Below are 16,411 nucleotides of genomic sequence, written 5' to 3'. Positions count from 1 at the left end.
TCTAATCACAGTAAAGTGTCAAAATAAGAGTTATGTTATCTTAGAAAATCTCTAAATAGAAGCTTACAATAAGAAAATCTATGATGGAAAAAGATGTGTCTGTTGGAAAAATCGGATTAGAAAATAGTGTTTATAGAGCACAACGGAAGTTTACATCTTTTCTTAAAATCAAGATTTGTGATATTTATAATAATAAACTTTAACCGAATATACGTGCTTTATACGAAGGCAATCTAGGTTGTTTCCTAGCTGTCAACCGATCGATCTTCTCCGTTATCTTCAAACCCTGAATTGCTTTAAGTGTGTTCTTAAACAAATCGAATCAAATGCATAGAATGAAAACTTTACTTAACTTTCAATGGGAAAATTATTTTTTTCTAAAAATCGTAAACTGTGAGTATTTTCTTGAAAAATAGAATTTGTTCTTTAAAATAAATTTCCACTTTTTATAAAATATCGATGCTAGAAAGGTTAGTTAATATGTTAACTCATAGTTCTTATTTAGAGAGAAACGGTAAAGAGTTATGTTCGAATAAGTTCTAATTAAATAATATTTTAATAGAAAATATTGTATTCTACGACAAGTAGAATACAGATGCGCGACACACCCTTATTGGGACTAGGATTTGTTGCCCCACACACATGGGATTGGGCTTCTAGGCTGTCTTGTGTATTGGGTACAATTATATGTGTTATATGAACTTTTGTCCAATACTTATAATTTATCCAATCCAATAACTATTTCTATTACCAAAAATATTAATTAAACTAAATTAATTTTTAATTAAATTATTTTCTCAATCCAATTCTAATTTCGTTAAAGTCATGACAATTTTATTGTATTAGAATCCATGAGGAAATTAATTTAATTGTTTTATTCAACAAATATATGATGGCTAATTAATTTAATTCTTACTTTGAACTTCAACTATTTAATTACAATTAATTAAATAATAATTTAAAGAAATTAAATTAATTTCCAAGTCATCTTTTGTATTTTTTGAGGAAATGCATTCACTGCGAATAGTGATTCATGCGATCTATTTCTTTTACTTTTTTTCATTCATTCTACAATTTATCAATTCTATATGCAATTCATTTCAAGTTATCTCTATAACACCTCTCGCCTGTCCCTGTCGTTAGGATCGAGTTACGAAATGCTACAGTACAAAAAGAATAGTTATAAATAATTAACAGTCAAAACTCAATAACTTTAGTCACTTCAATAATTTAATAAAATTTAAAACTTTTCCCCGAGTCTTATACGAGCTTACATGAGTTCTAAAGTTGACCCGAGAACAAACAAGGATCAAACTGCAACATTTTCAAATGCAGTCCGATTGAGCTTTTGTTGAGCTAGCGAAGGGACCAATCGGACATATACAATAAGATCTAGTAATTGCAATTATGTTCAGAAGTATCGTTTCGATAATTTGCAATTACTTAATTATGGAGTCAGTCCACAAGAAGCACTATGATTGAAAACTCCTTATTGTATACCCTTTACGAAAGTAATTCATCCAATTGATTTGTCCAATGACTTAGTCATGTGTGTGTTACCCTCATATGATATCCTTGATTCCTTTGAGTTAAATCTGTTCACTCAATACAATCATATTTTATCACATTGTCACCATTGTATCTTATTAATGATTAATATGATCACTATCAACAAATGGCTGTGATAAATTGCTCGTTCGATAATAAGCAACCCATGGTCACGTTCCATGTTTATCAATCTACACAATGTCAATGAGAGGATATAATTAACTCTTTAATTGAGCTATGAATTCTATTGTTGCTAGTAAATCATGTCATACACAAGTTATATACCCAACATATTGGCTATCGGCTGGATCATCTTTAGAGCATAAGCCTCCACTTATATCGAAGCACATGAGTTACATACGCATGGTCAGTGACTAACTCAGGATTTAGGTAAATCACAACATGAATGTCACAAGTGAATTAATTCACAAATAGATTCAGAATTAATTCATCTTGGGTCCAGTCCTATGTATCATTTTGTCAATGAATACATTTATGTTTCTACTCGTGAAGTCAACTGCTCTGATAGCCAAGACTAGTCATCTCCTCAATTGGAATTGTAAACGACATAATAATCCTTCTAAGTATTTGAATCAAATGCTCACTTTGATTTTTTTTATCGGATTATGGACTCATTTAGATTATCTACTGAAGTAAGTTGTCTTTCTCGCAGTGTAAACATTCTTACAATGCCACTTATCATTAGTTTGAACTTAGACAATCAATGAGCTAATATTTGCTTGTCACAATTTCGCTATGTGTGTAAAATATGATAGACAAAAATACAAAAGACATAATAGTTAAATGTGAAATTAACTTTATTTATTTATTCATCGTTCAAATACATAGAAAACAATTATATCTTTACTAAAATAAGGGCACATTTCCTAACAGCCACAATAACATTTGGTTTCATGTTGCTATTATCAATCCTAGCCAAAAGGTGGCTATCTTTAGTTGAGAACCATGAAAGATATCCATTCTTTTCAACAAAAAGAAGTTAACGGGAGTTAGTAATATTTAATTAGATGTTGAATTTGAAAAAAATGTCTGCCAAATTTGCCACAATTGTCAAGGCATTACCTGTAAGTTCACTAGCATCAATAATACCCTTTTCCATGATTTCTTTCATATGGTTATCGTGTTCAAAACCATCCAAACATGACTGTTGGTATGATATAATCATGCTCAACTAGGTTCTAAGATCATTTATATGGTCATTAATGTCGCACAATCACAATCACGAACATAAGAGTACAATGTTTGAAAAGAATCAAAGCATAGTTCATCATATCCTCGCAATCATCTAAGGCTATCTTTGTGAGGTTGTTCTTAACTTGAACTATTAGGAAGTCAGAATAGTTCATGAACTTCGCCATCCCCAGCTGCCAAGATAGCCTTCGTAATGATCTCTTTAAGACCAGTGCTATTGACAGAGCTAAGAGTCTTCTAACAAGATTCCCGATAATGAGTAAATGAACAAAAGTTGAACATTGCCTTCATTTGTGGAGATAATGTTTCATTATCATTGAGACTCTGGTGAACTATAAACGCGACGCCAATGGCGACTTCCACCACAAGATGACTTAAACCCTAACAATTATTACTTTTCTCAACATCTTTGTTTTTTATTTTTTTTTCTAATGAAGATATTATATCTCTATCATTGTTTAGTAGTGGCAATAACCATATAGTAGAAAAATTATATGTTACCCAACCAACCAGGATAAATAAAGGGAAACTTTTATTGGGACATGAAGCTTCCATTCCCTTGTATTTGCTTCTATTATTTGATTAAATTCATTATACACGATGATTGGGTTTTGTAGCAAGTGGGAGCTTGTAAAATTAGGGTTCTTTGCATGGAAAAACGAAAATGATGCCTTACGGATTGTTGCCGATAGGTTATAACATATTGGTTTTAGACAAAGTGTTTAATTGATAAGTGATTATTATCTTTAATTTTAGAAAAATAAACAAGTTTGAAATTGCTCTTTGTTGGAGTGAAATTTTTTTGTTTGTTTTAGCTTTATTTTTAATTTGTTTTGGATGGTTTTATTTATTAAGATGTTAGGGGCTTGAAGTGTAGAAAATATTTTTTCAGAATTCAATCTTAATGAAAAATGTACAAAAATTTTGAATTTTATCTTCTTGATCAGATAAGAAATATTTAGGCTTAATATGCATTTACCCTCCTATACAATAGGAAAATTATTAATTTGCTACTTAAAGTTGTATAATTATAAAATATCTCAAATTATAATAACCTAGAAATGTTGTATACTTTTTAAATCATAAAATTATTTTAAAATACTCTATTAAAATAATAAAATTATTGAAAAATAAAATAAAAACTTCAGAAAAAACTTCTCAAAATTAAGATTTTTTTAATTATAAAAAAATTCTAAAATTATAACCGCAATACAATGGTAAATGGATTCTTTTGAAAATTTTATAAAATTGTTTAAATATCTAAAAATTATTTAAATTCTCTACAATTTAAAATTTTCAAAAAGAAAAAACTGAAATTTATTATTATTTTTCAGTGAGATATGATATTATAAGAATGCAAACAAATCGTAAATTTGTGAACAGTGTTGAGGTGATGAATAAAGCAGAAGCATTGCCTAACCTTTTCAAAGCTTGTAAAGCTTTTTGGCTTTTCAGTAATGTAAAAACATTTTCTCTTTTCTTATGAATCCCATCAAGTTTGATGTCTCTTTCTTGTTAAAGATGTTTTTCTTTTTTCTTTTTGGGGTTAATACTTATTAGTAATACCTAGAGTTTAATTTTTAAATTTTTTGTGAACTTATTTTTTATTAAATGATTTTATTACCATGGATCTGATTAATTTATCTATAAATAAACTTGAGGTTTATTTATGAAATGCATCCTCTACATTACTCAAATTGATAAATTAATCCATTTACTTTAATTTGTTAGATTTTACGAAGATTGAAAAGTTAGTCCAATCAAAATACATTGCTAAGCATTATTGCCAAATTACTAACCTAGAAACCAATAGTTGTATAATTTATATGGAAAGAATTAGAAACATAATCAATTGTGTAACAACTTATATACTACAAATTTACAAAAAAATAATAATAATAATAACAACAATTTAAGGTTACCTCTTTATGTTGATTGCATCTTAATTTAATTGGCATGAGCATTATTATTAATGCTGAAGGACGTGAGTTCGAATGCGATAAAGTATATTATTCTTCTATTTACGGGTTTGATGGAATGGCATTAGGTGACTTAAGTTTGAAGTTAGAAGATTTAGCGATGATTTCAGCATGCAACCCTACTTTATATTACGAGTAATAAAAGTTAAGGTGAAATGAATGCCCCTAACTAAACTAATTATATGCTTCTTTTTTCCCTGGACAATTTAGGCTTTGGTCCTTAACTTTGAGATTTGTTTTTTAATCTTTGGAGTTACAATGATTGAGCCATTGTCTGCTTCATTTTTAAATTCAATATATACAGGACCCAACCGTAATGGAGTCGGAGACCTCTGCCCTCTCCACCACCCCCACATCTCTCCAAAATTGCCTCCACTAAAAGCAAGTCTATAATGGTGTTTTAAAAGATGTGGATTTTACGCTACATCTACCTCTCATTTCAAACCATTGTATGGTTAAAATTCAAATGAAAGTTGGTAATAATGTGTTTCAGGTTGGAATATTCCCCCCAAGAGATCGACGGAAAATGAGTTTTGATTGGCCCCCTGAGTTCAGATCTTCAGCTTCTTTGACGGAAAGCGAGTGAATGGACGGTGGGGGGAGAAGGAACGATGGAGGAGAGGGGGAGGGAGGGGAGAGCGGTGGGTGGGGGAAAATTTTTTTTTAATTAATATAAATATTATTATAATTTATAAAATCAGAAAAATAATTTTAATTTTTCTATTTTTTTAGAACTATTTTATAAAAATAATAAGGTTGTTTGCTTATGTGGCTTTTTTCCACGTGTCGTTTGGTGATTGGGTAACAGCAGACTAGCAGTTGAGCAACGTGGGAAAAAATTTAATTTAGGTACCAAAATTGAAAAAAAGAGTACTTATTTGAGAAAACAGGTATAGTTTAAGGGGCAATTTTTAAATTAAGCCTTTAGATTAAAAAGAATTTAACGTGAATCCCTAGTAAGAAAGAAGAAAGCAAGGAAAGGAAAAAAGTGGAAAACGGATGCATGAAAGAGATGATGATGGGATGGCGAGGGCACAGTGTCTGGGAAAACAGGGCAAAATTTTGAAATGGTCTGTCTACATGGAAGATGGGTTTAGAGAGATGAAGGTGATGGCATAGGATAGGATAGGAGGCGTGCGGTGGACCCCATGGCAGTGGCCCATCCGAACACCCTGCCACCGCGTGCCTACCCCTGCACCTGTACCGTTTCCACTCCATCAATCCTTCTCAGCTCTCACCTTGGACTCTTCCTTGACCCCACTTCCCTACATTGCTGCTTCCTGTCTTTTTTTTCTCACCCTCACTTTTTTACTTTCAATTGCATAAAAAGGCAAGAGATACATATTTTATTTTCTCCTTTGTACTTACTCCACATGTAAAAAAATTATGTAAAAAATGGGGTAAAAGGTATTATTATGAAAACACTAAATTAAAAGTTAGAATTTTTTATTTTTATTTAAAAATAAATTAATTAATTCTTATATATTAGATTAAAGAATAAGTTAATCTTTTTTGTAAAAATAAATTTATTTTATTATTAAAACCACCATGACTAATGAAATAATCAAATATCACGTATATCTTATACCGACATATAGTTACTAATTTTTAATAATTGAAATGGATAAAATACTTAACAGAATAATTAATTTTCTCTTTAATTCAAAATAAAATAATTAATTTATCTATTTTTAAGTAGAGTTAACAAAATTCAATCTTAATTCTAGCATAAAGACCTCCATAATACTATCCCACAATGTGAATATTTTTCTAAATTGACTTTTATAGTTTTATTCAAATATATATGATAAAAAACAAAATAATATCTTCAACTTCTTTAAAAACAATAAATTTTTAATTATTTTCTAACTAAATTAATGTGGTTTATCACCACACTTAAATATACTATAAATAAATTGTTTATAATGAGCTTAAACTTTTAGCTAGCTTTAGATTTATTACCACATTTTTTGCTATATTTTTTAGTGACATACATAATAAATTATATTATATAAGATAGATTATGTTTAGTTTGAATAGGTAAAATTGTTAAACCCTTGTTAGATTGGTTATCGGTATTATTTAAATAAATTATGGATAAAAATATTTAAATTAATATTTTTAAACCATAATCAAATTGGTCTGATTAAAATTTTAAAATATCAAAAGAATTCAAATATCCCGATTTGACAATTGATTCAACCAATTTTTAACCGACTCAACTATTTGTTCAGTCAAATTTTAATTAGTTTAATCGATTTGTATAGATTCTCAATCTAATCAGTTCAAAATCACTTTCGAAACTCAACCGGTCCAATCCAGTTCAAACTAATATATAAATTATGTTAGAAAAATAGGTATGTAATGAGCACATGAAAATGTTATCAAGAATTGGGATCGAATTTATTCTTTGTTGATAAAAACACCAAGGACTAAAAGAAAATGAAAAACTTAACAAAATAAGAAGAAAAAAGTAGAAAATTAAGGAATAATATTGAATTAAAATAAAAATGAAATAAATGATAACTTCCCCTAAGTAAAAGAATTAAAATAATCATCATATACATTGTTAACTTGAATTTTTAATTTTATAAGTAGTTTAAGAGGTTGATCAGTGTAATTTTGCTAGTATAACCAAGTCTAATATCTTCACGTCAAGACTGTCATCTATCCTAACAATGCCATCCGTACCATCAACGCCAATTAACTTACCGGTTATACCGTGAAGCAAGCCGCCCATGATTTTGATCTTGTCCGATTTCCTCGGTGGCACTATCTCCATCTCACTAGGCATTGCAATTACTGTATCACCGCTGCCATTTGGACCCAAAGCCACCTTACAGGACCCATCCCGTGGTATATGAACCCATCAATCCTCAATATAAAATTCTTCTTGTAATATTATTTGAGAGAGTATAATCTATGTTATCTGAACTTAGATGAATATCAGGTACAAATGTGTGGTACTTTAAAAGAAATGAAATTGTATTGGATAACATATCCTATGTATGAGGTTTCCACAAGAACATTGTCAACAAATGGATGGAAGACGTACCGAAAGCACTTCTTGGATGACTCCAAGAGACTCATCTCCAGATTTGCGCACGTTGACCAAAATATCTGGCATGAACCAAGGTCCTTCATTGTCAGCACCTGCAAGCAGCCAGATGTTAAATTGGCTGGAGATATACCTAGAGTTCGCATTTTTCTGTTATTTTCTTAAGAATTTAGACTTTAAAGCCCTCAACAAATCCTACATAAGTACTCAGACCTAGTTTATTAATAACTATCAAAATTGGATCTCAAAGTTCACAACAAAAAAATTAAAAATTTGCCAGGATAAGCTCTCATCAGCAACTTGCACCAAAATGTCTTCAATATAAAAGGTATGAATTAAGTACACGAGTAAATTTAAATCCCGTAAATTATCTACTAGAAAATTTGGATGAAGATTGTCCATTTCCCTGGGGAAAAAAACAAAGACAAGGAAACAGAAATAGCACCTATTATTGGAGACATCATATCAAGACCAGTTCCTGGTGTCATCGGCTGCCCTCCAGGTGTACCCGGAATATAGGATCCTGAGCTTGGTGTCATAGGCTGCCCACTGGGAGTTGATGGCATATAAGGACTTGGAGCATTGGCTACAGCAAACATTGAAAATGAGTAACACTAAAAGACAAAAAGATTCGAATAGCAAAAATAGGATAAAAATACAACCATAAGCTGAACTGCTATCTCTCGGTGTTCCAGCCTCACTGTAACTACTGCCAGGAGTACTAGCCCAACCTGAACCAGGAGTAGGTGCTTCATATGCCCTTGAAGGAGGACTTCCTGGCTGAAAGAAACATTATTACAATTAAAGATAAAAAATAGTCATATCATCGATAGCCCTTAATTGTGCAAGAATCCTTACCTGATACTGAGGACTGGTTCCCCAAGAGGCAGGGTTTCCTTCTTCCCAATTATCCCTATTTTGCAATCATCATTATAAAACAATGAGACAAAATACAGCATGAACATAAACAATTATTAATTAATGTACGATTCTCCAGATGAATGGAATCTTCAAAGGAACCTGGGTGGACTCATAGGTGCATAAGGATTCCAGGCCCTGTCACGCATAGGTGTTCTCATGCCATCATGGACAGGTGTTGCTGCGGAGAACATAGAAGTAACTCTATTATTATTATTTTATTGTTGCTAAATAATAGAATCAGGTAAAATGGAAGCATCAACACTAAAAGCAGAGGAAAACGCTGATCGCAATAAAAAGTACCTCCAGGATCTCTCATAGGAGTCATGTATGGATGTAATGGAGTTCGTGAAGGGTGCATAGGAGTTTCACTTCCCATACCATACCGGGATGACTCACTGGTGGAACAAAAGAAACATAATGTCAGAGAGATATAGCAACATGGGTTTTCTCCAATAAACTTAGGAATTTTGAAGAAACCAAATTTACCGGTGGGGTGTTGAAATAACCACGTTATCAGATATGGAATTGCGATCAACTGTAGACATAAAACAAGTTTTATAAGCAATAAAGATACTAAAACGAAGGAGAAAACATTTCAAATATTACCCTGGACTTGCCTGTAACAACCTTCATTTGAGACTCCAGCTCAACTCGAACTGATTGACCTTTAATATCTACAACACCTCCACGGTAACCCTTATAAGGACCCTGGCGAATTTTCACTGTAGTACCAACCAAAGCATCATGCCCTCCTCTTCCGCCTCTGTGCCTTCCTCCAGCTGTTTTAAAGAGGCAGAAGTTAATAGCTTCAGCCTTCTAATGAAATTTAATTGCTTGACCCAAGAAAATAACAATTCAATGAAATTCAGTAACCATAAAAGTTTGTATAAACAAGGACGCTAAGACCACTGGCAACATACAACCAAATGGAGGACCTCCCCTAGAAAATCTCCTCGGTGAAGGTGGTACACGGGATGGAGCCTTGAAGCCACCAAATCTTGAGAGAGAACCACCCTAAAAGATTGAATCAAATATGCTAGAATGAGAATGATTCAAGTTATACATGAAATAACATTGAAAAGAAACACAAAAAAAGCTTACACTTCTGTCACCATTGGAACGTGATCCTCCCACTATACAACAAGAATCAGCTTTAGCACATATAAAGCCAGCATGTTCAAGGTGATGCCGATCATACACAAACAGGACTCCTTTATATATGTGCTCTACAGGACCTTGTTTCCCCTAATATGATAAGGGAGGACAGTAAGTAAACTGTAAACAAGTAAAATAACTGATAAAACAAACCAAATTCAAAAAATCTTACTTTACAAGGACCTTCAAGGATCCTAACTACATCTTTAACAGCAACAGTATTCCTATATCTGTCTTGCACATTAAATTTCTTATCAACCTTGCATTTGATTTCCCTCAATTTGACAAGAGAAACCTCTGGTCTTTCTGGGACACCCTTAAGAACCTAAAAGAAAAAAGTACAACACTAAGAGCATATTCAAAAGAGGACCACTCAATATCATGCCATTCAGGAGAGGTTGATGCACCTGAAACGCTTCGCTTTCTACACGTATAATTACACCAAAGCTATTGTTACTGCACCAACAGAATGAATAAATTAGGCTCCCAAGTTAACACTAGATAGAAATTCTTCAACAAGGAACTACTTACTCTAGTAGCACAAGATCATGAAGCTCATACTCTCCAATTTTTGTAATACCAGTAGTCACTTCAGAGCTCTCAACAACATCATCAGCAAAAACACGAATCTGACAAAACAAATGCCAATTGTTTTTCTAATAAGATAATCCTTAGATCAGAACCAGACTCGAATGGTACTTCACTCACATGTTCTTTGGTCGTATCCGATAAAATGATGAGCACATGCTGCTCCACCTTAACAACCATGCCAGTTGCACCTTCCTTTGTCCCAGACACAACCTTCACATGATCCCCAGGCTCAAAGTACTTACACAGCTCTTTTTCGTTAACAGCAAGAGTTTTCTGCAAAACATCATTAATGGCTAAGAATGAACTTGCATGCACACCAGTAACCAAAATCTTAACTCAAAGAACACAAAAAATGACTGAATTCTTACCGGAAGGCCTTTCATTTCTGGTCTGATATGGACATTCTCTTCCTCAACCTTTTCAACCCATCCCTTTAAATTTTTCAAATCCCCCTTGACAACAATAACAGCGTCACCCTTCATGAAGTGGCCTTTCTTCCTGTTTGCAAACAAAGTTGACAAACCAACCATTTCAACTCCATTCGTGCTAGGTGCCCGGAACTTTTCAAGTTCATCAAAAGTCGGTTTTATGTTTTGAGCATTAATTGATTTCATGGACACTGTTTTATACAAGAATCCATCTTTGAAAAGCATGCCACCAATATTCTCAAAGTAATCACCAGTAACCGGATCTCGCCTGCGTTCTACACGAATATGAAGTTCCCTAGGAAAACAATTAATATAGGTTATTATGAAGAAAACACAAGTGTAGCAGATTTTTCACCAAAGGTTGGAATCATTTGCACCTACCTAGCCTCATCAACATTCAATAAACGAGGAGGGGGGACAAAGGCTTTCTTCTTTGCAACTTCTCTGCCTTCCTGAATAAAATAGTAGAGAGTGGATCAAGGATAGCAGAACCAGGCAACAGAACATTATCAGTTTAATATATTCCTAAATCTGCAATTTCATATATAGACAGATAAAGCTCAATGGCTGCATAAGAAGATTAAAACAAAATTCTATTGTAAGGTTTAACATGCACAATCCATGAGATAGGCACCTAACATAAATGTAGTCCATTCCATACCAATTTATTTGCAAGAGCCTGTAAGTCAATCCTAGGGATCAGTTTCACAGTGACTCTCTGCCGCACGTTATCCACATCAATTACCTGGGAAATGGAAATTAGGATGTCAGACTATAAAGTTTAAGAGAAGAACTCATGGAAGTGGCATGGATAAAACTCATACTTGAGCAAGATCACCCTTATATGTCCCAATCTTCATTCTGACCCAGGTATCTCTTGAAAGATCAATCGCTTTACTTTCAACTGATAAAACATCAGTCATTTCTCTTATTGGAACAAGCATAATCTTTGCTGGAAATATATTACGTAGACCTTTGACAGCCTGAAGAAGATCAAAGTTAGTCAACAAAAACATGTTTAGACATCTAGCTATGCCACTCAAGAAAAATAAAGCCAAAGAAGAAATAATCACATACCTCTCGTACATGGGCTTCCTTGTCTGCTTCAATATAAATATAATTTTTGAGGTGATCAAGAGCAATAACAGACCTAATCTGCAATTCAACTCCTTTATCGATGAACTTCTGCATGAGGCAAACAGCAGTCTCTCGTTCACGACCAATCTAGCATACATAAAGATTACCTTAGTTAATTTCCATGAAAAATGTCCCAATATTCATTAACCATTTCTGTCCAATGAAAGAATTCCAAAACTTAAATTGCAGAGAAAATCATTAGCATACCGCACATTTGACCATCCACAGCTTTGGATCTCTTACTGATGGCAAAAGTGCTTGCTGTTCCACATCAGTTGTCTCCTCGTCATATTCTGTGTGACTTGATCTAGCATACCTAGCCTGAATGCTTCTCTCAAGAGCTTCAACATCTTCTTGTTCATCCTCCCGCAGTGGTAATGGGCGACGGTGCATCCTTCGACCAACATCTTCATCAGGAAGATCAGCTCCAGTCTCAACTATGAAGTCTGCATTTCCAGTTGTCAATATACCAGCAACATGCAGAAAATTGAAGATAAAGGGGCCAGCACAAATAAAAGATTGAACAGTCACCAAACTCAGATATGCCATCAGACCATTTAAAACCATAATGAGGGAAATAGGTTGCCATGAAACGATCCCATAAAGGTTTATCAATCATTTAATTGTGTGGATAATGAAATGTCTCTCCAGCTAAACTAAGCCGCACTTATCTTTTTGGATCAGGGCAGAGTGTGGGATAACTGAAAGCAATATAACTTTGGAAAGACATTAAAGAAGGTAAAGAACAATCGATATCAACCATGAGATACACATACATAGTTTCTATTCATCATTTCAAACTGCTACTGCATGACCTCCTAATAACCAATTGATTTTAGGTGAAATTGTCATATATGGTAACCAAAAGATTCTCAAGCACAATTTTCTAAAGACCAAGAGGCTTCATAGGGGAGGAACAAGAAAGTAAACCAATTAATTTAAATTCCAAAACAAAGAAAAATTCTTAGAATTTGCAGAAATGAGTGCTAAGCATCCCAACAGACGTACACCTTACAGCAATAGAACTGCCACACAAGCGAACCAAGAATTACAGAGAAATGATTTTTTTTTCCAGCCTGACTAGCATACAAATAGGGGAGAAAAAAGAATGCAAACCGATAAAGTTCAATAGGATGATTTAAATTCCAAAACAAGGAAAAATTCTTGGAATTTGCAGACGAATGGGTGCTACATATCCCATCAGAAGTACAACTTACAAATATAATGGAGTTCTTCGCAGAAAACTTCGGAAAAACAAAAAGTTGGAAAACTAACAGCTCGTTCAGATTTTGATAATTACCAAAGTAGCAAACTTCAAAAGCATCAGATGCTCAGTATTCCAGCACAGTTAAAAATGAAACAGAACAGCAAAGAAATAGAGAAAGTAAAAGTATACACCCAGCAAATTTTTTTTTCCTGCCATGCCTGGCAAATAATAATCATACAAATGACTATGAATTCAATGAAATTAATCGGAATCTTTCAGGAAAAAAAGTTCAGAAGAAGAATTGTCGGAAAAATAGGAGCTAGTTAAGAATCAAATAATTACAACAAAAGGAACTACTGATATTACTCCTGTGGTTCCATTCCATGATTGCACAGTTATCAAAATGACATACGACCAAGTAGATGGAATACTGTTATTTAAAAATTTTACTTTCAAGAAATGTGAAGAATGAGACACAAAATGGATTGGATAAAAATTCAGAGAGAGAAATAAGGTTCAACAAATCAATTTAAAATTTAAGCCGTTCATGACTTTCAGATCAAAATAAAAGACGCTACACTTTTATATGTCAACAATAAATATTTGCAGCGACATATTTTACAACTGCAAATGTTAGATTAATATCTCCGACAAATGATTCTGAATTTGTCAAAAGTTACTACACACAAAATATAAATGCCACATACATAACTAGAATGCAAACTTGAGCATCGTTTAGCAAAAATAAAACGGAAAGAAACTATATTCAATGCTGTAGATACCCATTTTCGGTTATTAACATTTCTTTCAATAGTAATGCTAGGAAATACTATCCCAACACGTCTTAAACATGTTAGCCTTGGGAACAGCTTTCATATTAGGTAACTTATGGGGCTAAGCCTAAGAATTTTGGCAGGATTCTTGGGTCTCCCCACTTTTGGGATGTCTTGGTCAGAATAGCTCGGAGGTTCAGATACAGACACTATTAAGAAGTCTACTTCTTAACCTTTCTCTAGAATACAAGTTTTTTCTCCCTCTCCTCGTTGATTAAACCATGCACTTGCACTTAAGTTTGCAAGTAGCAATCTCATTGCCAAAAGAGTTAAATGAATGTAACTTCCATGGAACTACCATTATATCCACTATCTTCATAACTCTCGTTACCTATCATTCATAGCACATTCTTATGAATTAACTCACATATCTCCCACGTTCTATAAAATACACCACTTGTTTCATAAATGTTCTTTTGAATATAGGGAATCCAAGGTTTCATTAAGGGGGACTTTTGGATTTTGATCTTTTGGTCAAATTTGAGCACTTCAACATTCTCTTTGATTTTCTTTCAACAATTATGAAAACCACCGTAGCTCTCACCTTTCTCACCCCACTATTGCTTCTATCACCACCACATTTCCTCACTTAACCAAAAGAACCCTTTGCAAATCCTAAATTCTAAAATCCTAAGCGGATTCTAGAACCAGAATCAGGATAAAGAGACTTTTATTGAAAGGGCATGTAATTGCAATCTCCAAAAATACCATAGGGAACTAGCTTAAGCATAGAAAGTTGAAACTCATTTCTAAACAAGGATTAGATTCGGTTTCTTCCAAGATAAATTCGGATTAGAGCACACTAATCATCATTTCTTATTCACTTCACTAGCAATTTCGATCCCAGTATGAATAAAAAGAAAAGAAAGAAGAGGAAATTACCGTCTTCGCCCTCCTCTTCTTCCTCTTCCTCATCGCTATCCACCTGTGCTTCAAGATCAAAAAACTGAGAGCCAACACGCGGAGCTTTGCTATGCTTTTTGCCACCGCCCCCATAAACCTCATCGTCGTCATCCTCATATTCATCTTCCTCATCGTCCTCCTCCGCCACGTCATCGATGAAATCAGATCTGCGTCGCTTCCTGCTTGAACCACCTGGACGTCTCCCTACGTCTTCGTCGTCCTCGTAATCCTCATTGTCCACTAACTGGTCCTCCTCATCTTCGTACTCTTCATCATCAACATCATCATCTTCCTCGTCTCTTCGTCTCGCCATCGCAGTAGCTTAACCAGAGCTCTGAGGTTTCCCTTCGTTGATGATATCAAGTTCTGAATTTCTGAAGAAATGGAACCCTAGAAATGGAGGGGTAAGCTTGTAATTTTATTTTTAATTAATCAGAAAGGTAGCAGATATTACCTTTTTTTACAGAGAAAGGGGAAGGAGACAAGGCGTTATTTTTTTTCCTTTTTCCGACGCCTGTAAAATGGGCCAGGTGGATTTTAATTGGGCCACTCTTTCTTGAATTGTCTGTTAGATGTCAGTGGAAAATACGGAATCCAAAAACTGCTTTGCTTGATAGTGTAGGCCGAAATAGGAAAGATGAAAAATCAAACCAAAAAAAAATCGGTAGGTGTGAAAAAAATTGATTAGTAAAGTTGAAAAATAAAATATTTGAAATTTACATAATTTTAATTTAATATATATTTTTTTATTTTTTTCTCTTCTTATTATTTTAATTTGAACTTATTGGTTTTTATATATGTGACACTCTACATCCGATCTTATCATCAGCTTCGAATGCGCAATACCACATTACATTACTTGAGCAATTCAAGCTATCTCAAAGTAATTACAAAATAATTTAAACAATTAATTATAATATAATTCAAAACATTTTCAATCTCGCATGTAATCATACATTATTGATGTCAAAACAAACTTATGTAACACATTTCAAGATTATTCAGGGTCAAGTACAGAGTCAAAACTCAAATCTAAACTCAATTATCAAAATTCAACTAAGTGTCTCGAGACATAACATCCAGTGCATCGTCACTTAATGTAATTATACCATTTATTAATCAAGCATAATTATGCTTATAAACATCAAAATTAAATAGTTAGTTCAACTTTAGGACATTCAAATGTCCAACAAGTACCAAAACATATCAAAAGGCCCAAAAATGACATTTAACCATATGACTCAAGTAGATACCTTCAACCATTTATAAACAAAAGAACACAAACTTGATCTGAGCAGAACTATTGAGTCTTGGATGTTTCGCGAAACTTTTAATCTATTAAAATTATGCTAAATCCCTGTACAAAAATAAATAAATCCGTACTCTAAATGTTAAATACTTAATGGTACTAACATAAAATGAAATCAACATTAATGCAT

At 33.3% G+C, this 16,411-nt stretch overlaps 1 protein-coding gene across 3 annotated transcripts; it reads right to left on the bottom strand.

Annotated features, from left to right (window-relative positions):
* Positions 1-7,284: 7,284 nt before the first annotated feature.
* LOC108476334 (putative transcription elongation factor SPT5 homolog 1) lies at positions 7,285-15,573 on the bottom strand. Of its 3 annotated transcripts, XM_053025872.1 has the most exons (23): positions 15,427-15,573; positions 14,952-15,362; positions 12,237-12,475; positions 11,970-12,116; positions 11,717-11,875; positions 11,554-11,637; positions 11,274-11,344; positions 10,833-11,187; positions 10,582-10,737; positions 10,405-10,502; positions 10,281-10,329; positions 10,046-10,198; positions 9,820-9,963; positions 9,639-9,732; positions 9,336-9,497; positions 9,205-9,253; positions 9,019-9,113; positions 8,818-8,896; positions 8,656-8,710; positions 8,460-8,577; positions 8,243-8,383; positions 7,795-7,892; positions 7,285-7,575 (listed from the first exon to the last, which is right to left on the bottom strand). In XM_053025872.1, exons 2-23 carry the CDS (start codon positions 15,283-15,285, stop codon positions 7,351-7,353), a joined length of 3,105 nt encoding a protein of 1,034 aa, XP_052881832.1. In that variant the 5' UTR covers positions 15,286-15,362; positions 15,427-15,573; the 3' UTR covers positions 7,285-7,350. The 3 variants fall into 3 exon arrangements, 2 of the variants coding, with proteins under 2 accessions (XP_052881832.1, XP_017634006.1); XM_017778517.2 differs by having other exon boundaries at positions 14,952-15,551; XR_001870094.2 differs by lacking the exon at positions 7,285-7,575 and having other exon boundaries at positions 8,460-8,573; positions 14,952-15,549.
* Positions 15,574-16,411: the final 838 nt, after the last annotated feature.

This window comes from Gossypium arboreum, chromosome 3 (assembly GCF_025698485.1).
Source record: "Gossypium arboreum isolate Shixiya-1 chromosome 3, ASM2569848v2, whole genome shotgun sequence".
NCBI classification, from domain to species: Eukaryota; Viridiplantae; Streptophyta; class Magnoliopsida; order Malvales; family Malvaceae; genus Gossypium; species Gossypium arboreum.
This window is presented reverse-complemented; position numbering and strand designations above follow the sequence as displayed.

Coding starts and splice junctions, on each gene's coding strand:
- LOC108476334 (XM_053025872.1), bottom strand. CDS start 15,285: ATGGCGAGACGAAGAGACGAGGAAGATGATGATGTTGATGATGAAGAG. Junction 9,498..9,638: donor GGGAGGTCCTCCATTTGGTT/GTATGTTGCCAG, acceptor TCTTTAAAACAG/CTGGAGGAAGGCACAGAGGC. Junction 8,578..8,655: donor GAACCAGTCCTCAGTATCAG/GTAAGGATTCTT, acceptor TGTTTCTTTCAG/CCAGGAAGTCCTCCTTCAAG.